General features: G+C 42.8%; 1 protein-coding gene across 1 annotated transcript in view; it reads left to right on the plus strand.

Annotated features, from left to right (window-relative positions):
* The window catches only part of HTR4 (5-hydroxytryptamine receptor 4), a 148,521-nt gene that overhangs the window by 491 nt on the left and 122,620 nt on the right, over nucleotides 1-25,410 (plus strand). Inside the window, exon 2 of the mRNA XM_029943100.1 lies at nucleotides 18,113-18,185. Within this exon, the coding sequence (XP_029798960.1) occupies nucleotides 18,160-18,185 (26 nt within the window). The 5' untranslated portion in view covers nucleotides 18,113-18,159. The remainder of the gene's footprint in view (nucleotides 1-18,112; nucleotides 18,186-25,410) is intronic.

Consider the following 25,410-nt stretch of genomic DNA (forward strand, 5'->3'; position numbering starts at 1 on the left):
GGGGGCGCGGCGGGGGCCCTCTGGAGACTGCGCCTGGCTGCAGGGGGGTGGGCTGCGTGGCGGCCGGGGCGGGGGTGCGTGCGGGAGGGTGGCCGGTGGTGCAGGACGCGTCCCCAGCGTGGGACCGCCGTGGGGTCGGGGCTGGTGCCCTGCGCTTGTGTGCGTGAGTACTTGTGAAACTGCTTGTTTGCCCGCTGACTGTGTAGGGGTGTGTGTGTATGAGAAACAGACAGAGATGTGACACGGGCAGCGCATCCCTGAGCCACAGCGCGTGTGTGACCGGATACGTGTGTGTGGACTGTCAGGATGATCCTGGATGTGTGCCCCAGAGACCGTAACTCCCTCTTGGTGTGTGTGTGCCCTTACGCGACCAGACATGCGTGCTCTGAGTGTGCACCCGGCCGTGTGTGTAAGTGACCGGAGCGTGTGGGCACGCTGTGCCGCTCGAAGCCTCCGCGGCCCTGCCCGTGCCAGCTTCCTGCAGTTGGCTTTCACAGAATCCCCATACCGGTTTCAGGTGCGTTTCCCCTCACAGCGTGCTACCCGCCGCCATGTGGCCCTGTGCCTTTGGCTGCCTTAGGGAGAGGTGGCTGTTGATACGGAGAGGTGGTGGCCGGCACAGGTGGACAGGTCATGGCCACCAGTTCGTCTCCCTAGAGTGCGAGCTTAAGAGAAAACGGCTTGGTTTTCCATGTGGTCCACTAAAATGAACAAAATGCCTCTTAGGTGGGTTTTGGTGGAAGGACACGGAGCAAGCTTGTCCTTCTTGTCTAGATATTGATGGGACCCGTTCCTGGGTCATACCGCTGTGGGCCACCCTGGGGGGTGGGCAGCAGTGTGCCCCCCCCCCCACGTGTTTGCCTGGCCCCTTGGGTGGAACTTCAGCATCCATGGCCAGGGAGAAGCAGCTCTGTGCTGCTGGTGAGCACAGGTGGCGAAGGAAAAGGGCACCGTGATGGATGGAGTGCCCTAGAAAGAAGGAAAAAGTCAGGACAGAGGATGAGATGCTGTGCGATTCTGAGGAGCAGCTTTTCACTCAGGAAATGAGGAGGTGGAGAGAGAAAATCAGTACAAAGTAGAGAGAGTTTTCAGCAGTTTTGAGCCATTTTTTAAACATCTATTTTTCCTATTCACTCTTGCCGTAAACGCTCCCTTGTGTTGGCCTCACTGCCCCTGCCCCGCACCTGGGAAATAGTTGAGCAGACCCCCATTTAAGCTCCAGGAGGACTGGGGCACTTCCGGGCTAGGGGGCGCTTCCGGGCTAGGGGGCGCTTCCGGGAGTGCTCATTTTCAGCCCATGTCTGCGGACAGCTGTGCTCTTGGTTCCTCTGAATTATCTGAATTTTATTTCTGAAGCGGGTCCTTCTAGGGGGCCACAGTGGCCTCACAACCAACACATTGAATGTATTTCCTTCTACCCAACTTCTCCTGGACCTCCCTGACACTGTCCATCCCCTCAAATCCTTCCTCAAGTTCACAACTGAAGGACCAGCCCCTGAAACCCGGCAGAAGCGACCTGCTCCCCATTCCACAGCCACATCCCTCATCTGTTATTGAACCAGAACCATCCTCCAGGTTACTGTGGCTGGGAACTGAAGTTCTCTTTATTTCTTCTCTCCGACAGTCGCACCGACAGCTTGATCCACGGGCAAGTCTTACCTCCTTTCCCTCAGGACTTCTTGAATCTAATTTTTTTGTATTCCTACTGCTATCACCTTATCTGGTGAACCCCATATTCAGGAATTTCCAGAGGTAGGGACAGATGAGGACTGTGATCACTTAAAAGACACAAAGCAAATGCAGAGACCCTTGATATTATCACTGTCTGACGAATAGGTGAAATAAATTCTTTGGAAGGATCTGGATCTTCTGAGCGTTGTAGCATTCCGTGACCTAGATCGAGTCTCTTGGCCTTTCTCAATCTCAGTTTCTTCGTCTGTGAAGTGTGATAGATTTCAGCTGGGGTCTCACTACTAGATCATTTCTAAGGCTTCTCCCAGCTTTGTAAGTCTCTGATTGTCACTGGTGTTCTTCCAGTGAGAAATATTCCCCCGAATGACGTATGGTTCCGTCCAATTCCTAGCCGTCTTCTTAAAAAGTTCTGTCTGTCTTTAGGAAAGGAACCAAGCGAAGGAGAAAGGCGTGGAAGCACACTATTGACTTAAATTTGTGGCTGAGGGTCAACCGCCCACATCAAGCCTTTGGCCTGAAGGAGTCCTCGAGGTCACCTATTCTCACCACTCATCAAGTGCCAGAATCTTCAATGCCATTGCCTTTTTTGAAAATTGAAAAATCGTAGTAAGTCTTATTAAGATAGCTTCACACAACCAATTCAGGGTTTCTCAAATCTTTGTAGTATTGACGTCTCGGGCTAGATGATTTTGTTGTTGTTGTGATGGACTGTCCTATGCGTCCTTGGATGGTATAGCAGCATCTCTGACGTCCATTAAATGCCAGTAGCAATCGCCAGTTGTGACGACCAAAATGTCTCCTTGGAGAGCCAAATCCTTTCCCACCCCCACCCCTTGCTGAGAACCACTGTTGTAATTCAACACAAGTCTTGTCGCTTTGTACGGAAATAGTTTCTGTATTTTAACAAGTAGGTGAACTTCTGTGTTGCTAGCTGCTTTTCCACTCCCTTCCAGCATAACCACACTCACACATTTACCTTTGTCCCTCCTGGTTTCTCACTGCCTTGTTGCTATGCCTGGAAATGCTCAAGATGTTACCGAAGGCTGAGAAGCATTTTGGAGGCATTATCATAATAATCCTAATAGCTCACATTAATCCAGCCCTTGTTTTGTGCCAGGCATGGTTCTAAATGCTTTACGCCAATGATCTCATTTAATCTTCATTAAGAATCCCGTGAGAGAGATACTCTTCTTCCTTTTCCTTGTAGAGATGAGGTGACTCAAACTTTGAGAGGTGGGAGAGCCACCTCAGAGTTCTCTCAGCTGTGAGCAGTGGAGCTGGGTCTGACTCCAGAGTTCCTTCTGAGCCCCCACGCTGAGCTCTTCACTCTTCCGTGAATGGGATCTTGATGTTACGGGGTGGAAGTGATCTTAAACAACTTCTGGTTCAGTTGTAGAACCAAGTTTGCTTCTGAGAAGGCTAGGAACTGAGGGTGGGGATTGTGTTCCATTGAAATAATGTGATTTCTCCTTTATTTTATTATTATTAATTTTTGGTCCTCTCCCTCTTTGTTATTCGGGTTATTTGGAAATAGCTCCAAGGTGTATGCTGAAGGAGAAAGGTAGTGGCAGGGTTGGGTAGCTTGCGGGAGGGGGTCAGGGGAAAGGGAGGGTGGAGAAAAGGAATGAAATGGATGTGGCATTTTTATTCCATTAAGTCCTCACCATCATGGAAACGTTAGTCATCGAAACTGGAGTTGCCTTATCTGTATCACCCCCCTCTTTCTGTATTGTTAGCCTGCTCTTTCATTCTGTTCTGCGTGCTGTTTTGATGCTACTGAGGGAGTACATGATGGTACACGTTTGGACAGAGGGACACTGAGTGCAATGTAAATGGCTGTCAAATAGGCTCATTGATGGAGTGCGCATGACTACCTCACCCATTACGATTAAGCTTGACAGTTCAAGGCAAGCCCTAGAAGGCTGACTGCTTCCCCTAAAACCCCATGTCAACAAATCCACAGATTTGGTAGCTGCCTTGGTTTTGCAAGCTTCACAGTTTGGTTATGACAGTGGCTCTCAACCTTTGGTGAGCACCAAAACCTTCCACAGGACATGTGGAAACACAGATTGCTGGCCCCCATCTCCAGAGTGTCTGATTCAGTGCTTCTGGGTTGGGGTCTGAGAATTTGTAGTTCTGACTACATTCCCGGGTGATGCTGATGCTACTGGTCCAGGAACCACAATCAGAGGAGCACATGATTAAGACCAATATGACTAAGTAAAGCTTACAGCCCACCCACCTGAAATCTTTGAATGAAAAATATTATTTTGGGGGCACCTGGGTGACTCAGTGGGTTAAGCATCTGACTCTTGATTTCAGCTCAGGTCATGATCTCATGGTTTGTGGGATCAAGCCCCATGTCTGGCTCTGCACTGACAGTGCAGAGCCTGCTTGAGATTCTCTCTCCTTCTCTCTCTGCCTTTCTCTCTCTCTTTGAAAATAAATAAACAAGCATTAAAATATGTTATTTTTAAAGTAGCTAAGCATTTGGTTTTATGAGAGTCATAGGATAGAGCAAAGATAGAAAGAATAGTTACTGCTAAGGAGTAGTTAACATGTCCCTTGAAGCCTCTAAGTTTTGTCTCTCCTTGTGAATTTCAGAAAAGCGTTTGCTTTTTCTCAGCTATCATAATTCTAGGTTAGATTAATTCTGATCTTAGATCTTTTCATGCCCCCTACCTCCTCACACACCCCCACAGCTACTTTGGACAGAATGATAAAATCCCTCATTGCTCACAGGATAATCCAAATGAAAAGTCCTTTAATATCTTAGCCGCTGCCAGATACATTCTGACACTCCTCTCTCTGAGATTGAGGAAGGTCTGTGACCTGACCATCCAGCTTTTGTTTCCTGCGAAGTTGCTTTGCATTGATTTCTCCATTCAAATCGACCTCAGCGCAACGACCAAACCCAAAGGGAAACTCCAGTGGGAACATTTATATATAACTGATTAAAGTTTTAAAACCTTAAATAGAAGAAGTTTCTTTTCAAACCAGATTTCGAGCGCCATCAACACTTTCCTTCTTTTTGACTCAGCCTCTGCCTCTTTTTGCACAGCCACACATCTTCCCCCCAAACAAGGTCACTCCAAGGTGACTCTAAGTACCTGCTGAGAAAGGTCTAACAGTTCTGAAACACAGACTCTCAGGATTTAAATAATGTTTACTGAATATTTACCAGGTGCTGGGGAATTGTACACAGTTGGGCTTCTTTGATTTTTATATCAAAACCCTGAGAGAAGATGCATTTCTCTCTTTTACAGATGAAGAAACCAAGGCTTGGAAACTTGAAGAAAACTCTTGTATTAGTTAGGGTAATGGTATTAGTATATATACATACATATATATACTCAAATATATATATGTATATATGTATATATATGTGTATATATATATATATACACACATATATATACACACTCAAATATATATATTTGTTTATACATAATAAAAGTCAATATTGGCTTGCTGAGGCAAAAATTGGAAATTATTGGAAGGATAGTGAGGCTTTTCTCATGTATTCAAGGAACCAGACCCAAGGAAGGATAGAATCCAGACATACTGAAGAGCTTAGCTCCAGGAGTTCACAGTCTTGTCTCCATTGCTCTGCCCTTAGTCTGACACATTCCAAGAGTGCGTCTCTCGGTTCAGATTCTCCCCAGAGAGAATCCGATCGGCCCAGTCATTTCGGGCCACAAGGTCACAGCAGAAGCATAGGGCTTATTCCGTCGTGGCAGATATTTCCAGTCCACGTGGTCTGGTGGACACTTGAGTGAATGTCTCCTGTTTCACGTAACTGGTGTGGCAGAGACCAGATTTGATCTCAGGTTTGACTTCCTATCCAGTGTGTTTCTCCTACCAAAGGGATGTCTGATAGAGAAATCTGTTAATTTGATGTGTAACCAAGATGACCTGCTTTTGTTTTCAAGGTCTTCCCCTATTAGGCTTTCCCTGCCTGGGGTCCTGCTGCTTCCATTTGTGATACCTTTCGGTTTCTGATATGTCTATGGCAGCATCTCAGCTCCTCTCTGTCCATTTGGTTTCTATGCCACGTGGCCTGGCTTCTCATTCTGCTCATGCGTGTCATGGCTCTGGCTCACCTAGCATATGTTCTGACTCACAGATTGTCAAAGCCTAGGCGAGCCATCATTGTGTCTTCCCTTTTATCCGTAGAATAAATAACATTGGTAAGACATGCCCAGCACTTATTATGAACATCACTGAACGCTCTAGATCTCACCCACTTCTTCTAACAAACCTGTTGTTGCCTTTTGTAAACTTCCCAACATTTTATTATAAAAAAATTAGAGAAAAATTGAAAGAATTGTACAGTGAACACATATACTCACCACAGAGGTTCTATCGTTACCATTACCTTGCTTTGTCATATTTCTATCTATCCACCTTTCTACCCATTCATCAGTCTATTATGTGGATAATTTCAAAGTAAGTTTCTGTTTCTTATTCTCATTTTTATCATTGGGAAACTGAGACTGAAACAGTTGACATGACTTACCCAAAGTCACCACCTCCTGCAGAGGGATGGAGCTGGGATTTAACATTGACAGTCTGCCTCCCAAGACGTTCTTGAGCACCAAGCAGCATTAGAGTCCTGGAAAGGGACGGGGAAAGACTCGCTCACAGTCAGTTAGCGGCAGGGCAATGGCCAACACCCAGATCATGTGATTCTCAAGCTCTTGAAATTTCTGTGACCTTGACCTGCGATAAAGAGTCTGCTTTGTGAGGAAAGGTAGTGATTTCCTTGCTCCACAAAGATCTGCAGGGTTGGTACTTTACAAACTAACCCAGATCTCTGGAAAATCTGATCTTTGACTGTGATGATTTTACACAACAGGACGTTCTTCCTTCTCCAATGTTTAAAATAATTTGTGGAAATGACAGGCTGGGGAATTACCATTTTAGATAACTTTTTATACTGTTCAGAGGGCTTTCACATATGTTATCTTATTTGAATTGTATGAGTAGTAGCAGATCTGCAAGACAGGCAGGCTGCGTTTCTTAACCACGCTGAGCAGCCGGAGACCTGGGGCTTATAGAAACAAAATGAGGAACTCAGAGTCACTAGGCACTAAGAACAAAATTAGGCCTTGATGAAAACACAGCCTGCTCAGGTGCTAGCAGACCTGTAGGTCTGTCTTAAAACTCTGTAGGTATTAAGGAGCTACATAAATATCTAGTTAGTAAAATTAGGCTGGAAAAGTTGAGATTGGGGCAGGGAGCACTGAGATCCTTTATGGGACAGCTTAGTGATTTAAGGTCTGTGTTCTGAAGCCACTGCCTTGTATGGCCTTGGATGGTGTCTCCTTTCTATGCCTCAGTTTCTTCATCTGTGAAATGGGTATAATTGCACTACTCCTTCAGAGGGTGGTGCGAAGCTGCAATGGGGTAACACACATGAACGGATTGGTAGTTAGTATGTGTTCGAGAAATATCAGTCATAGAAATATGACACCCCTCCTCTTCCTCAGCAGGATGCTTCTGAGTTAAATGGGCCCCTCCAACATCTATGGATCCAGAATCATCTTTTTCCTAAAGGGTTTGTTTAGGAACTGTTCGAGGGAGAGTATACTCAGAGGCTTTTGGGGGAGGTGACTTCTTATTAGTCCAGTAAAGATGCAGATTCTGCTCAAGAATTTCCATCCAAGCTGTAAATAGCCCATGTCCTTTGAGATTGCACTAGGATGCTTAATTGGATATGATAATCAGCACATGATATCTGAAGTGAAGAGTTCTGTGTAAACTGTTTTCTAGTCCAGGAGGTTCAGAAGAAATAGAAAAGAGTGAGGACAGAAGAAGTGAATAGGCTGGTGGAGACTTTTCTCTTGGCATGCATAGTAAATACTGTAATCCAGGTCTTTCTGCCAAGGAGGTATTTAAATAGATAGGAAAAGCTATTAAAGAGGATTTCAGAAGGATGTACTCACCTGGGTGGATTGCGCTCTATACTTGCAGTGTTTCCCAAAGCGCCCTCCGTGAACCGCCTGCATTAGAATCCCTGGGACATTTGTTAAAATGCAGGTTCCTGGACCTAAGGGTTCAGAGACGCTTTGAATGAGGCACTCAAATCCACAGTTTTGCAAGTGACTTGTAGGTATTCTAAGGTTAGAGAGCCACTTGTCAGCAGCATAATTCCACAGAGTTTAAAACAAGAATTTTGAAGATGTTACTTAGGTGGAATACACATTTTAGCTTGACCACCTCCCAATTCCAAGCCTGTGAGATGGGTGGGAACAAGACGCTCTGGGCATTCTGAAGCTTAGCTTTCAGGAGCCTGTCCTGTAGAGAACACAAGTCATTTCTGTAACTGCATCCCAAAGTAGGGGAACTCAGTCCTCAGGTTGTAGCTGCCTTCATGAAGAAGCACAGTGGGACACACCCAGTCTCCAAGGACTGGGGCCCTGCCAAACCAGAGACCACCAAGTCACAATAGCTGGCTAAAATTACATTGCGAACTCACTGGCCATTGGCTTTATAAATGTTCATGTTTGTTTATTTTTTTGAGACATCTTTGTGAGGTTGGTACTATGCTTCTCCCTGTTATACAGATGGGGCACTGAGGCTAAGAAAAGTAAGTGATTCATCCAAGGGCAAAGCTGGTAATCAATGGAACTATGACAAAGTCCAAGGCTATATGACAGAGTCCAAGGCCATACTTTGAATTGGGCTGGCAAACTATCTGACTGGCTGCCTGTTTTTGTATGGCCTGGAAGCTGAAAATGGTTTTTACCTTTTTTTAAAAAAAAAAATTTATTTGGGGGGCAGCATAAGCAAGGGAGGGGCAGATAGAGGGGGACAGAGGATTTGAAGAGGGCTCTGCATTGACAGGCTAACAGCAGCGAGCCTGATGTGGGGCTCAAATTCACAAACCATGAATGAGATCATGACCTGAGCTGAAGTTGGACGCTCAACTGACTGAGCCACCCAGGAACTCCTGTTTTTACATTTTTTTTAATGTTGAAAAGAAATCAAAAGAAGAAGACTATTTTGTGACAAGTGAAAATTATGAGCTCATAAATACTTTTTATTGGAAAAAAGCCATGCTCATTCATTTACGTATTGTCTATGGCAGTTTTCATGCTACAAGGGCAGAGCCAAGTAGTTACGATAATGACCTTGTGCTCCATAAAGCCTAAAATATTTGCTAAATGGCCCTCTACAAAAACAAAAACATGCCAATCTCTGCTTTAAAGCACTATGTCAGTGTCTCCCAAACTTCAGTCGTTTGAGTACTACCTTTGTGGTTTTTGCCACCTTCTCATGCCATCTGGAACATTATCTGCATAGCACTTTTCTTTAGATCAATTAGTTTTCCTTAAATACATTTATTTTACAAAGAAACAAAAAAATGTAAGTGGAAACCAGTGCCAACTGCAAGAAATAGAAGGTAACTGTAAAAGCAAATGCAACGCACACACAACAGTGTATGAGATTTAAGCTACACAGTTGGAGCAGATACTGTCCTGGTTCTCTCATTTTCCTGCAGACCTTCTCACCCTTTCTGTAGCTGGACATCCAGCGATGAACCTGCCTAATTTTTGGAGGGCTACCCCCAGTCTTTTCTAGTCCACTGTGCCTGTGAGCACAATGGGCTGGAGGTCTCCCTGTGGACAGCCCTAAACCAAGAAATGATGGTCCCAGGAGTATTAATACCCCAGTACTCTCCCCACTTGTTGCAGATAACTCTGAGGCATATTTACACCATTTTCCAGAGCTTCCCTGGGAGATCAAGCTTCTGTAGCTTAATAACACCTTCCGCATTGGCTGCTTTCACCTCCATTCCTGTTTCATTATTTGCTGCCGGTCTACTTATCCCCGCCAGATGAACAGTGTACATTTATTTAATCCTTACCTCAAGACCTTCTTGGAGGACTTCAGTAAGATAATCGTGTTTCTAGCAAAAGATTGTGAGCTTGAGACTTATTCTTTTCTCATTAGAAAAGGGAGATTTCCAAATGTCAGGAAGGTTTCAAAGATAAACTAACCCTTGAGTTCACTTCTTCAACATAAATAACAGTGGTTAAAATGGAAAATGAAAGGAGAACACCTTTTTAAGAATTAAATTTATTTTTACTTTGAGAGAGAGACAGAGTGCAAACATGGAAAGGGGCAGAGAGTGGGAAAGACACAGAATCAGAAGCAACTTCCAGGCTTTGAGCTGTCAACACAGAGCCTGATGTGAGGCTTGAACCCACGAACTGTGAGATTATGACCTAAGTGGAAGTCAGATGCTTAACTGACTGAGCCACCCAGGAACCCCAAAAGGAGAACACCGTTTTAACCATATGATCCACCAGCACTTAATGCTCTATCCACCTGCTGCCTAGGGCCATGTGCTTTCTCCAGTGACAGGGGAACCACACTTGGGAAATTGGTTTTACCTTAAAGAGCAGTCCCCTGGCCAGCAGCATCAGCAATACCTGAGATCTTGTTAGAAATGCAAGTTTTCCACTCCAGACCTACGGAATCAGAAACGTGGAGGTGGGGCCCAGCCATTGTTTTAACAAGCTTGCAGGTGATTCTTACGCATGCTTAATCTTGAGAACCTCTGCTCTACAGCAAACAGCCTCTGCGGTAGTTCTGCTCTCATTGCATTCCTGGATTTCATCAGAATTCAAAATCATCTGAGACTTGCTTTTTCCCCTCAACCGTGACTGATGGTTTTCTGGCTTCTGTTTGAGCCTTCCTCTGGGGGGGACCTTGTTGATTGCCAAGACACACAGGTCAATAACTGGACAGCTCTGATGGTGGATGATCTACCTCAGAGTGAGTCTCAAACTTCTCCTCGGACTGCATCTCTCTTTTGGAGACACAATGACCAGACTACTTTCTTCTCTAATTTTCAAGTAGAACTTCCATATCATGTTATGCCATTGCTTTGACAAAAGCTTAGTGAACGGTGTCTCTTTTCTCATAGAATCTATGGCCAAATTAGGAGTGAGACATTAATCAAGTGATCAGAAACATAAATATACTATAACATATATAATATATTATTAATATATACAGGCTTCCTGAATCTTCTTTTTCTTTCTTCATGAAACATCCAGATCCATGTTTCATTAGAGCTAGCTTCTTGCAAACCCCTCTCTTTGTCACATTCTTTGTGAGGTGGGGGGAGGGAAATCTCTGCCTTTAAAAATATAGGATTCCTAGAAATACTCTAGATGTACTTTGTTCAGTGCTACATGAAAAGGAAGTTCATGGAAAAGTTTACTTTTCCTATAATTCATTTTTTCCCCATTGGGTAGATTAGGTATGCCTCTTCAATAGTCTTTCATTGGTTCAAGGCTGTTTTCAATATTGGTTTTCTGACAAAGGGTCTAAAATTTCCAGCTGAGAAATGTGTATTTATCCAGAAAGAATATTTTCTTAGTTGTTTTGAAAAGAGTTAAAAGCTATTTTTGCATCCTAATTTTACATAGCTGTACTGTGGTTCTTTGAGTATAATTGAATTGGCATCTGTATGGGCTTCAGTTATGGAAATGAAACAGCTGGAAGCTTTTTATTGAGGACTAAATCTTTCCAGGTGACTTAGTACAACTGGCATTTGGACTGCCATCCCTAGAAAGACACATGCGAATGTAGTCCTGACTCCTGGAACACAGGTGCAGTCTCTCTTTCTCTCTCTCTTAATGGCTTACACATCACCATTTAGATGTCTAGAAAACAAATCATATGATTTTTTTCAGGACTAATTTACAAAGAGAAATTCCTCTGAAGAGTATGTATGAACTGATATAAAATAAATTGCTGAAACAGCATTCTACAAGTTTCTAATATTTTCCAAAACAAAGTCCCTGTAAATAGCTGAGAAGCTTTTTCTTCCATGTCGTGGCAGTTTTCCCACTTGCAGGTTTTCCGATGATCCAAAAACTTTTTGCACAGTCATGGTTACTAGGACATCATGAGCACCAAGGGATGTAGAAGCCTGGGGGACATGCTAGTTTGATCATGGTAACATGCGTTTGGGTACAAATGGCCGCAGTGGATTAGGGCATGAAGTGATGAGACCAACAAGAAGCTTTTGACAACTAACACTCATCAAATATCTGGCTTCTTTGATTACACTTTACATTGCTCTCCTTTTTGTCTCACCTGCTCAGAGATGTCTGTGATTGTGCTCAGCAGATGGAGCCTATCTGAGACCGCATATGTGAACTGAGGAAGTATCCTTTTGTTCTCTAAATTTATTTATCTTAAGAGAGTGAGAGGGAGCATGAGCAGGGGAAGGGCAGAGAGAAGGAAAGAGAGAATCCTAAGCAGGCTTATCAGTGCAGAGCACAACGTGGGGTTGGGTCCCATGAACCATGAGACCATGACCTGTACTGAAACCAAGAGTCAGACACTTAACCGACATTGAGCCACCCAGGTGCCCAGGAGGAAGCTTCCTTTTTTTTAAAATTGGGAAATGATTCAAAACACATGGTCTTTCTTTCTTCTGGGGATATGAGAGGCAGAACGAATACGGACACAGTCCTACAAATCACAGTCCTACAATTTTATTAGAAGAAGCCCTATGGGTCACCAAAATTATACTTCTCATTTAGACCCCCTTACATGGTTACTCACATGCTGCCTGAATGCCTATCATGACAAGCGACTCACCTTTTAAGTTTTTCTTTTAGCTTCTGAGAAGCTCTACTTACTTCGAATTTCCCCCTTGACTCAGGATGTCCAGTACTCGCTGGCCTCAGTCCCTTCTACACCTGGGGGACTTGAGACCAAGCTTGGTAAGCAGACTCGCTCAAGACTGTTAAAACTGTTAAGACTTGCTTAACAGTGAGCTAGCAACAGGGGCAGGCTGAGAACCCATGCCCAGTGACTCCTGGTCCAGTGCTTGCTGCTTCCATTATGTGAAGTTCCTTCCCTCAATTTGGCTATGAAGATGAATAATGTTTTACTTATTTCTGACACTTGTCCAAAATAAAGATATTGGAATATGCCCTTTGGTGTAGAAATCTAACCCGTGTAAGCATACTCTATGAAGAAACGTGGTCAATCTATGCACAGTTATGCATGAATATCCGCCCATGCAGTCAAAACCAGAGATTAAAAAAAAAAGAAGAAGAAAAGAAAAGAAAAAAGAAAAAAAAACCAAGTGCAGCAAAGCCAAGCTGAGCTTCTGACATAGCTCCAGGTTGGCAGGTGTTGGCACCACACCAGATGACGTGGATAGTTCACTCCAATAGGCAGGACTATTTACAGGTGAGCCCTGTGCTCACACTTCTCATAATAGAGATGCAACGACACACCTTCTGTTAACCATTAACAACTGTTCCACAGCGATCTTTCAGGATATTCTGAGTAAAAAGAACAAGGGTAAAGATGCGGTTGTACTTACCTTTTGGGTTGTCCTTTAATTATTTAAAATTTGCATGCCGGGAAAGCAAGGGTTGAAATGAGCATTGGGTGGCGTAAGTAAGATGAACTCTTCCTCCTCCTTTTTTTTTTTTAAGTTTATTTATTTATTTTGAGAGAGACAGACAGTGTGAGTGGGGGAAGGGCAGAGAGTGGGAGAGAGAGAATCCCAAACAGGCTCTGTGCTGCCAACGCAGAGCACCACACGGGGCTCAAACCCATGAAACTTGAGATCATGACCTGAGCTGAAACCAAGAGTCAGGTGCTTAACTGATTGAGCCACTCAGGTGCCCCTTCCTCCTCCTTTTTAAAGGAAAGATATAGTTTTCAACGTATCCAACAAGGAAAAAAGTCTCCAAAGAATGTGACAAAGTTGGATGTTGCTGTAGCTTAACCTCTGTGACAGAGTGTTTTGAATGGTGCCGGTTACTTGAGCTTGTCCTAGCCCCGAGAGAATTCTGAGATCTTCATTTGGACTTCCCGTGGTAGAAGGTTTTGTTTGACTCTCTTCTCCACCCCTTTCCTGAGACTCACCATGCTCGTTATCTGGTTATAACAAAGTGCCACTGTTTCTCTGAAGGAGACTGGTCTGGGGGGTATCACTTCTTGTCCCTCAGATACGGATGCAGCATGACTGTCATTGAAACACACACGCATATGTAGTCTAATTGAATTTCCAATTGGCAGAACTTTTAGAAGTGACATAACTATACCCTGGCATAGGAGATGCTTTCAGTTGATTGTGTCGTTAATTGACTAGGTAGTGTTTTGGTAAGGAGCAGAAGTGTGAGCATGTAAACTAAAAATGCTGGTTCCTTGCACACCCCTCTTAACTCTGTGTGATCTTCCCGAAAAGAAGTGTCCCTGTAATCAAGGTTCTGATTAGTTAGCCCTGGTGAGCATGGCAGAAAAGAGTGGACTGTGATCAATTAATCAAATCAGGATAGATTCAAATCACCAATTTATCTTTTGTAACTGTTCATTTCTTTCTGACAAAATGCAGGCTGTCTCACTGGCTTGTTAAATGGCAATCATTTTAAACTGCTCGTTGGGTTGACAATGAGCAAGACATAACAATGTACATTGCTATGAATATGTAAGGATTCCCTGTGTTGTAACATTTTCAAATGCAATTTCAATCAGATGGGCTTTAGCTAGCTTTCAACTGGTTTTCTTAGTTCCAGTTTTTTTCCTTCTAATCTGTATACAAATACAATATTGATTTTTTTGGTGTATTACTCAGGATTCTTTTGGTGTATTACGCAGGATTCTTTTGCCTGGAACCCAACTCAAACTGGCTTAAGAAGGAAAAAAAGGAATTTGTTGGCTTGTCTAATTGGGAAGTTCATGTGTAGAAGTGTCTTAAGACACCACTGGGTCTTCAACCTCAAGTTGTCTGTACACCAACTCTGCTTTCCCTGGGGTTAGCTTCATGCTCAGACAGGCTGTCTCCCCACAGTAGCAATGCTGGTGACCAATAGCTTCCAACGGAAGCAACAGTCTGGCAACACTAGGGAAAAGACAGACTCTGTCTAGCAAAAATCCCAGGGTTAGCCTTCACTAATCTACCTGGTGAGCTGAAGAATCATGGCCAGGGAATGAATCATTTTGATTGGCTGGTGCTGGTCTTGTGCTCATCACTCAAGCTAGGGCTTAAGGCAGGGGAAGATTGGTTCCACAAAGGAAATTCAAAGCACTATTTTCAGAGAAAGCATTCCTTCTCTTCCAGTAGAAGGAAGTGTGATCTGATGACAAGAACTATACACGATAAAGCTTAAGTTTTGGAATTTGCAGACCTGAATTCTGTTCCCAGTGCCAGATGTGTGACTTTGGCAAGTCTGTTAACCTGTCGGGCCAACAGTCTTTTTATCTAACAGTAGGGACAAGAGGTTGGAAGAAGAGGAAGAAGACAGTTGTTTGGCTCTTGTGAATGCATAGAAAAGGTGACTAAGATGAGGTGTTTTTACCTACTTTGGCCCATAGGTTACCTTCCAGTTGGAACATCATAAACTCTCAAACCTCAGTTTCTTCACATGCAAAACTAATTAACTACTTATTTGACTCAACAAATATCTATGAAGACAATATATCAGGTAGTTTTCTAGGCACTGAGAACGTAACTGTGATCAGATATAACTATGTCCACCTGAAACTATTCTAATGAGGAAGGCCAGTTAGTAATAAAGAAGCAATGGAGGATATACAATGTAAGTGTTAATAAGAAAAAACAGAGTTGATAAAGAAAATAGAAGCCTTGAGAAAATGAGGTTGAAACTGTACTCAGGTGATTCGGGAAGACTTCTATGAGGAAGTGACAGTTGAGCAGTAGAGAGGAAGCAACAAGTGTAAAGGCCCTGAGGTGAAAACCCACTTTTATGGCCAAGGGAAGTAGCAAAACCAGTGAGCTCAAGGGCACTGCGGGGTGGGGCATGGCTAAAGTTTCGAGGAGCTGGGTGGAGCCAGATAATGTAGGATCTAGTTGGTCTGGAGTTTGGATTTTATTCTAAACAAGACTAGGATCCACTAGAATTTTATTCAGGGAAGACATGATCTGACTTACATGTTTAAAATGCCATTCTGGGGGCACCTGGGTGACTCGGTTGGTTATGCATTTGATGCTTGGTTTTGGCTCAGGTCATGATCTCACAGGTTTATGAGTTTGAGCCCTGTGTCAGGCTCTGCTGATCTCAAGGACCCTGCTTGCTCTTCTGGCCTCCCCCCTCAAGATAAATAAATAAGTGTAAAACAAAACAAAACAAACAAAATAAAATAAAGTACCATTCTGGCTACTGTGGGGACGAGAGGTGATCGTGGAGCAAGCCAGAGAACAGTTAGCGGATTGTAGAGGTGTCAGAAGGAAAGAGATGGTGGTGTAGACCAGGGTGCTGGTTCTGGAGGGAATGAGAAAAAGCTGGAATAAGGACTCATTTACAAAATAGAGAGGAAGAATTTGCTGACAATTTGTTTGCAGGCTGTGAGAAAAAAGGTTGTTTGTCTGAGTAACTGGGTCAATGTGGGTCCATTTGTCGAAATGGGAAACACTAGGGGAGGACTGGGTTTTTGTGTTGGGAGTGGGAAATGTAGAGTTGGGTTTGAAATGCTTTTTATTTTATTAAAAAAATTTTTTTAAAGTAATCTCTACACACAACACAGGGCTCAAACTTATAGCCTCAAGATCAAGACTCACACGCTCCACTGACTGAGCCAGTCAGGCATCCCTGAAATGCTTTTTATTTTAAGCCATGGGAAGGGATGTGATCACTTTAAGAAAGATTTTAGGTTGAGGAGGGTGGAGTCCTGTCACTGCAGCAGTTAAGGCTTTGTACTTAAATATTTCAAATAAAAGGTTATTCTGCATTCTGGGGTGCCTGGGTGGCTCAGTTGGTTTTGCATCTGGCTCTTGGTTTTGACTGAGGTCATGATCTCACAGTACATAAGTTTGAGCCCCGAATTGGGCTCCACATTGGCCACGCAGAGCCTGCTTGGGATTCTCTCTTCCTACCTCTGTCTGCCCCTCTCCTGCTCTCTCTCTCTCTCTCTCAAAAATAAATAAAACTTACCAGAAAGATTATTCCAGATTCAAAATGTAAAAGAGATTGAAGTGGCCAGAGCTACTTAGCTTTAGGTCAGAGTAAGGGGGTTCACAGTCTTGGAGGCTGAGTCTTCCCCACACCTGCCCCAGATCAGGAAATGCCCACAAGAGTCCCCGCTAATCTTAGAGGCATTAAAGAACAAACACTGAAAAACCCAGAGAAATCTACATCCTTTCCAGCTCTGGTGGTCTGCCATTCTCTTCCTGGCGGCCAGTCCAAAGTGTTTGGTCCACCCCGACCAAAGCATCCAAGGGTCCAGGCTGAGTTACATGGTTCTGTTGTGCAGATAAACAGATTTATAGTTTCTTCTTGATAAGATTCGATTAGGAAACCAGCAGATGGAATTATAGAATGTCAGAGCTGGAAGTGTATCCAGAGATTATCTCCTCCAATCCTTCTCTTTACTGAGAAGTAGATGGTGAAGCTCAAAAGGAAAAAGGGACTAGCCTAGGGTCACCCGCAAAGAAGCAGATTAGGCTCTGCCCCTACATTCTCAGACTCACCACGATGAGGAACAAATGTGATGTGGGGCCGCCTGGGTGGCTCAGTTGGTTAAGCTTCTGACTTTGGCTCAGGTCAAGATCTCACAGTTCGTGGGCTCGAGCCCCACATTAGGCTCTGTGCTGACAGCTCAGAGCCCAGAGTCTGCTAAAAAAGAATTTTTTAAAAATGTGATGCAAAACATAGGAATTCTTCTGAAAAAGGACACTACAGTCAGCTAAGAAGGCACACTTGGTGGAGATTAGGGAGTACCTGCCCAGTAAAGTCCAAGGTCTTCTGAGAGCCCACACCAGAGGAACTTTTGGTAGTTTGAAATTTAACTGCCTTTCAAGTCAGGGTTCTTAGCCTGGGGTTTATCAGTGTGCTTCAAGGAATCATGGGTCCCTCTGAAATTGCTATGTATGTGCACGACCATTGAGTTTTTCAAGGCACATAGTTCTCAAGAGTTTGATTTTCAAATGGACGTATGATTACCTACCCTCAAAAAGAGTTAAAAAAGAAAAAAACCTTGAATCCTCGTAGGAAACATGATGGCTGACCATTTTAGGCAATACGCCATTTTAATCATAACAATGTAACAACTTGTTTTCATTAGCTAATGTCCTAATGCAAACCATGTAAATAAGCTGTGTTTCCAGGAAGAACAAAAAGCAATAAGTTAACTGATTAGCATGGAGTAAAAAGAACTACCTGTCTCTTTTGATATCCAGGAGATTAGTAAAATGGTAAAGAAACTTTGTGGTACTTAGCTGTGTCATACTTCAGTATGCCAATAGCTCTTTGCTGTAGTATGGTTTATTAAATACTTTCTGATACTTGATAAAACAAAAGTCGTAATAAATAGAAAGCCATGATTGTCTGGCATTTTTTTCCCTTTAGCAAGGGCTTTTATTTTCTACCATTAACTCATTGTCTCTTTTTCCTTTTTAATTTCCACATTATAGGACCCTGTGGGCACTGCAGTCCAACTCACCCATGCCTATTTCCTGTAATGGACGAGCTTGATGCGAATGTGAGGTATGTTATATTTCTGTATATACTGTAAATATGCTTCGGTAAACTACAGCTGTTTGAACTACGGAGACTCTGAAAACTCTGTTGTGGTAGAAGTACAGATCCAACAGATGTGGCTTTTCTTCAGTGTTTCATGTATAATCATGGATGTGATGCTGTTTGATTCTTTGTGGGGTTTTTTCTCTTGTCTGCTTATATGATAAATGTAATATGGCTGTAAATATTTCTAGGAGCTATGTTAAAAGTCTGCATTATGAGAGATGGTGCGACATGGAAATACATATTCATCTCTATAATAGGAAGAATGGAGATGTATTTAAATGAGTTAAAAATAGCTTAAGAATGTCTCTCTGAACATCTGCACTTTAGATATGCATTCAAATAACTTTTTTATAAAGATTCTAGTCTGCCCACTTTTTTTTTTTCAGCCGGGTCATCAGATCACGTGACCCAATGGCTGCATGGTATAGTTACATAAAGCTAAGCAGTTTTCTTTTGTCTTCCCGTCATTTCCTGCAACCCTTGGAGATCAGATAATAGATGGCTCCTAAGGAAGATTTTCTCTAAAGGGTTGCTGGCATTTTATTTGGCACAATCAAATAGTGTGAAGAAAATTGTATTCAATAAGGCTTAAATGTTATGAATTGGCATTTGGGACTGAGCATTAGCCGTACGTATCAATTGCTGGAAGGCATTCTAAAAAGAAAAAAAAATATGTTCCTGGTGCAATCATGAGGGCCGTGCGTTTTTCACTCAAGACCTACAGGGACGCATGTTTCAGGTGTGCTCAGAGGCACCGTGCTTCTGTGTTTGATGTAGTAGAATGTCACGATAAAAGGGAACTGTCAAGTATCTTGAGGCAAACTCCAGTGGAATGTGACCCAAGCAGCAGAGATGTTACTATCACCCCAAACCCGGGAATTCCTGAAGGGTAGAAGGGGTCTCATGCGCAGTTCCTGGCACGTGGCAGGTATTCAGTGAAGAATCACTTGGCGCACCTGGGTGGTTGGTTAAGCGTCCGACTTCACTTGGGTCATGGTCTCCCAGTTCGTGAGTTTGAGCCCTGCGTCGGGCTCTGTGCGGACAGCTTGGAGCCTGGGGCCTGCTTCCGTTTCTGTGCCTCCCTCTCTCTCTGCTCCTTCCCCACTCATCCTCTGTGTCTCCCTCTCTCTCTCAAAAATAAATAAACATTAAAAAAATTTAAAAAAAGAATCGCTGATCACCTAGCCATTGATGGTAGACTGCATATATTTCAAATAGAGTTGTGTTCTAGTTTACCTAGATATGCACAGAGGCTCTGTATATTTAGCTGTGAAACAGTTCACATTTGCAAGAGAAGCACCCTGGGCTTGGTTCCTTGCTCAACACACTGACTCGGGGCTGAGTCTTAGAACTTTAATACAGAATTTTAGGCCAGTGTCAGGTGTTTAATTTTCCTCCAAAAGTTTGTGACATTGCTTGTACAGACAGAGCAGAGGGGAACCTAGAGGATCTCAATTTTAGCTTTGTTAATTTTTGTTAAAAGGCCAAAGGAGCAGTATCAGTAATTATAGGTTATGCTGTTGTTTTGAGTGTCAGGCACTGTATCAAACTGACTCAGTTGGCGATATGAACTTCTTTTTGGAGGATTCAGATTTTATGATCCCTAATATTTCCAGTTGTTCAACATTTATTTATAACAGCATTGGATTCCAGCAGCGGATTATAGTTCAATTAAATGAACATTAGCCATTCTCCCGGGTGCTATGGGACAATCCTGCAGGATACAAGATGATATCACTCCTCGGAATTGTGTCTCTGGACTGTCCTCTCTGTCAGCTTTCTAACCTGATCCTACCAACATATGCGCATCCTCACTCACTCCTCCTCTCTACCCAGGCTGTTAGTAACATGCAAATGCAGACTTTGCCCCCTACCCTCCTCAGTCCAGCCTCTGGGTGTTCATAATAAAGGACACATTTTAGGCTCACAGGTATCAAATTGTGATGCATGGACACTAGTAATACACACTGATTTGGAGTGGTATATGAATATCATTTTTTAAGTAAATTTTTATATTAAGGTAACCTTCCCATGTGAATAATACTATTTTGGTACTCATAGTGGTGAAATATAGTTTCCTTTTAAACTACATTCATTTAAAATTTAAAGGTAAGTTTGTATAAGGAAAAATATTGTGTAATTTTAAAATATCCACTCATAAAAGAATGTTGGGGTGCCTGGGTGGCTCAGTTGGTTAAGTGTCCAACTTTGGCTCAGGTCATGGTCTAATGGTTTGTGGGACTTAGCCCCAAATTGGGCTCTGTGCTGACAGCTCAGAGCCGGAGGCCTCGGATTCTGTGTCTCCCTCTCTCTCTGTCCCTCCCCTACTCATACTCTGTTTCTCTCTGTCTCAATAATAAAAAAACATTTTTTTTAAATGTGAAAAAATTACAAGGGTAACATGCAAATGACTAGAAACCAATGTTCTAGGCATAACTGGGTAAAGTACATCATTTTAAGAGCAGAAACCAAAAATTCTTTTTATTTATTTTTTGGTAAGGAAATATCTTCTGTTTGTGAAGTGTCCACACAGAATGAGAGCCAAAGGGCCTAAGGCCCTGGTACAGGAGAAGAATTTTTCTGCTTGCTCTGAAAACAGGAAAATGGGTGAATAGAGGAGGGAGAAGGTTGGAGAAGAGAAAGGATTCAGAGAAAAGAGGGCTTTGGGGCACTGCTTGGAAAAGTGTGAACCATCCAGTGCATTGGTGGGTAAGGGACTTTGAGAGAAGCTCATTTGCAAATCTTCATTTGTTTGTTGGAAGCGTGGACGGTGTGTGTGCTGACCTCTCCCAGGCTCTGGTTCGTTAGTAAAGTTTTCTGGCTTGTGCTAGGAGCCCTGAGTTGAATGTTTACTGTGTATGTGCTGTGGACTTAGTGTGTATTGTCCCATTTAATTTTTAGGGAATCCTGTGAGGCACATGTCATTTCGTCCCGTTGTACAGTGCATGGTAACTAAGCAACAAAGAGGTTAAGTAATCTGCTCAAGGTCACGTAACCACACAGCCTCGACTTGACCACAGATATTTTCTGTGAATGCGTATGTGTGTTATTAATGAGAAGGCTGATGTTTCTGTCTGGGAAAGTGTGTGTGGAAGGGAGAATGCGTGTATGAGAATGAACACTCAAAAGGCACAGGATGGCAGAAGAGTAGATACCACAGGAGAATCATGGCAGGAAATCAGAGTGAAAATTTTAAAGTTCTAAGTGCTGTAGAATTGAGACTCCTGCCATTTTTTCCCAGATATCAAGGGACAGAGGGGTCCTAGTCAATATTTAAGGCTAAATAAAACGTCAAACACTGAAGTACTTTTTCTGGCCATACTGGCCACTTCATTTTTGTTTGTTTGGTCTCCTTTAACTGAGTTTGCTAATTAAGCTTGATCCATGCCATTGTATATCTGTCAGTGTTCTTGGCGACAAGCATCAGAAACTAACTTGCTAACGTGTTCAAAGGTAATTTTTGGGAAGGCACAATGTACATACAGGGTCAAATAATTAAGATGAAAATGCTATAGGAGACCAGGCTTGCAAATAAACATGAACTTGGGGGGGTTCTCATAGAGCTAGGAAGAAGTGGTCAGTACCTTATTGCCTCGTGGATAATGTCCAACCATTTTCTCTTTCCATATGCTGCTGGAGAAACAGAGCCCTGGAGGTGACATCTGATTGGCTGAGCTAAGTCATGTGATCATATGCTGTCCAGATTTTATAATAGGAGGCAGGTACCACTCAGGAAGATGACAAGAAAGCTCTACAAAGAGATTGGTGCTTTTTAGGAAGAGGAAATGGAGGCTGTATAGCTAAAATATGACCAACCTCTAATACTATTTGTTTTGTAACAGTTCAATTTATCTGTGATACTTAAATAATATTGTTCCATGTGTAAATACAAGTAAGTGATGATTTCTTCATTTGTTTTCTGTACATTAACTAAGCACCTAAACTGTGTGCAGGAAGAGTTAACATAAGTGCCTCTTCTTTTTAAATATATTTTCATTTAGAGAAAGAGAGAGTGAGCACATAAGCAACGGAGGGGGAAAGGAGGAGAGAGAGAGAGAGAGAGAGAGAGAGAGAGAGAGAAAATTCCAAGCAGGCTCTGTTCTCAGTGCAGAGCCTGATGAAGGCTCAGTTCCATGAGCCTGGGATCATGACCTGAGCCCAGATTGAGTCAGATGCTCAACTGACTGAGCCACCCAAGCTCCCCAGTCAGTGCCTGTTGTTAAGAATCTCATGGTCTAGCTAGAAAACAATGCATAAATATAATTTAATATGGTAACAAAAGAACCCTAACAGTGAGATATACAATGAGCTATACTCAGTGGACTGTAAGTAGCACTAAAAAAAAGTAATACTAGGTCTGATATAGAAATATAAAAAGCACGGCATCTGGATGGCTCAGTTGGTTGAGGGTCTGCCTTCAGCTCAGGTCATGATCTCACAGTCCGTGGGTTCGACTCCTGTATCGGGCTCTGTGCTGACAGCTCACAGCCTGGAGCCTGCTTTGGATTGTGTGTCTCCTCTCTCCCTCTCTCTGCTCCACCCCTCACTCTGTCCCTCACTCTTTCTTTCAAAAATGAATAAACATTAAAAATTTAAAAAAAAGAAATATAAGAAGCATTCTAAGTATTTTTCTGTTAGGGTTGTCCATTGCAGAGAGCAATCAATGTAGGATAGATTGACTCATGTTGAAAAGCCGGATAGAGAGGCAAGTGCCTGGCAATCCTCTCCTTTGGTAAATACTGTCTCACAAACTTAGCAGTCCACAGGCAGCTCCTTCCAAACAATCTGACACCCACCTGATGTTGTTTTTTGGTCTATTTGCTTTCTGTTGGGGACCTGGAGGAAGCAGCTTGCATTCTTTTTGAAGGGATGAGGAAAGGAGAATGGAAACAGTGGCTATGGTGATTTTGCAGCAAAGAGTTATTTCTTGTAGAGCATCACCAGCCTGCACTTGGGCAGGGGGCCTGGTGGGGTTTTACCCCAGTGCTCTCCCTAAGCACGAGATACTTAATGATGTCCTGAAACACTTGTTGACTTGACTAACTTCAGAGGTAGCCCATGCTTTCTGCTTTGTTTTGTTTTAACTGCGAGACTCTTCTGGCTGACATGTGGTTGTCCTCGGCTCCAGTGTGACCCCTAAGTTAAAAAGTTTCTGCTTTCTAAGAATGTGTTCAGTCAATTTCTAGTGCCCAAAAGTACAAAGCTCAGACAGGAGATACATGGAGGGAAGTCCAAATATATACAAATTTGCTCTTGGAAGGTTTCTCAAGATAAAGACCCCAGATTTTCAGTGGTAAAAACAAATTTGTACCTTTATTCCTTTTATCTGTGTTTTCCTCCTACCCTTGACTTACCTCCTTGCCCCATGGGCTGTCTACACTTGCCTGTTGTGTTAGGATTCTGTTTCTCCTCTATAGAATAACTGTTGCACTTTCTCATTAATGGTTCTCATTAGCAATCAAAAAGGCATCTTATAGGAAGGATGAGTCCTAAAAATGGTAGCATTTTTATCTTTCTGCTGTACTTCTAGGAAATTCAGAGTCAAGTTTATAATTACCACTATCAAGAACAGAAGCTCTCCAGGCACTCACTATGGCTGTAACATGCTTTTATTTTATTTTTCTGACTCTTTTCATCACTTCATCTTGTTTCTTTTGCTTCCTTCACAATATTTTATATTGTTTATTTTTGTTAGCCACTTTAGGGAAAGAAGGAGAGAAGGAAGAAAGAAAGGGAGAAAGGAATCCAAAAAGAAACCAGTTTTCTGGGCTGGAGAGAGAACCTTTCTTTCTTCTGCCCTCTGTCGGGCTTGATGCCTTTTATTGGGGCCACTAAACATTTTTGACTAGAAGATCAAAATGGCAGTCTTTTGTAGCAAACAGAAAAAGTCTGAATAAATACAAAATGCTGAATATTTTAAAACATAAAATACGTAGTCCTGATGTAAATGTAGTTGCCTGCTGAACCTATGTGACAACATTAATTAAAAACCATAACAAAGGTGAGTAGCTGGCTTTGGAGTAATTACCCAGTTGCTTTAATTCATGGCACTAAGTTGCAATTCATTACTTCAAATGAGGAAATCCAATTAACTGGAAATCGATGTGACTGCAAGAATTCATTGAGATGATCTGACATTAGCAAAGAGAAGGAGCAATTTTTAAAATAAGGGAGTTGATTTGGGGTTTGATTATTAATACTAGTGACGATACATATGATTCACTGAAGTCTGAGGGTGAAGTGAGAATTTCTAATGCTAAATGTTCTAAAGCATTAAACTACCACGTGGAGTTTGAAATCCATGTATACAAGTTGTCTGCCCTAAAGACTTACCAATAGGTAATTGACTTGGAACCAGAGTTAACTCCTGTTTGTCTCTTGGCAATTGGAGCTGTGAATATGTGAAACTTTAAGGCAGTGAAATGTTTTGCAGGAAATCTCTCTTCAGCCTTTGAAATTGTGACATGCATTAGCATATAAGGAGAAAGTGAGTGGGTACCATTTAAAAGGGGTTATTTTTATGTTGCTTTAGAAATGGAAATGGAATCATACTCAACTTTATTGCTCGACTGATAAAATGATAATTCCGTTGGTCTTTTGATTAGATCAGGAACACAGCAAATATTAATGGAAGTGAAAATCCCTGTGCCTCATGAGGTCACGGAGGACATCAAGCTGGAGGCCGGGAGAGGGACCGAGGGAGGATGGCACATTTACATTCTGAAGCACTGGTCTCTTGCAGGGTATGAATCTGCTGATGTGAGGCCAAGCTAGCCATCCTCTACCTGTATGTCACACCACACAGCTTCCAAAGTACATGCACACGATGAGTTCAGCAAGTCACCAGCCCCACAAGATGCCAGAATATGGCGTTTGGGGAAGCAGAGTGTTGTAGGTTCAAGTCTTGGCTTCCCCAATTACTAGCTGAGCCTTTCACGGGGCATCTGAAAATGGGGTTTTTGTGAGGCTCAGAAGTAGAGTGGGTGGGGCTCTTAACATAGTATCTCACAGTGGTTCACATGGAGCGATTGGTAAATGTCATCTTTAGTCATCACAATAATCATGAGATGTAGGCTTTTATTGCCCCAGGGACTGCTCACCAATTACCACACTAAGTAGGTTTCTTGATTATTTAAATGTTTTGATTCTTTGTCCCTGATTGGGCCCATTCTGTGGTGAGGAAACT

This window comes from Suricata suricatta, chromosome 6 (assembly GCF_006229205.1).
Source record: "Suricata suricatta isolate VVHF042 chromosome 6, meerkat_22Aug2017_6uvM2_HiC, whole genome shotgun sequence".
Taxonomy (NCBI): domain Eukaryota; kingdom Metazoa; phylum Chordata; class Mammalia; order Carnivora; family Herpestidae; genus Suricata; species Suricata suricatta.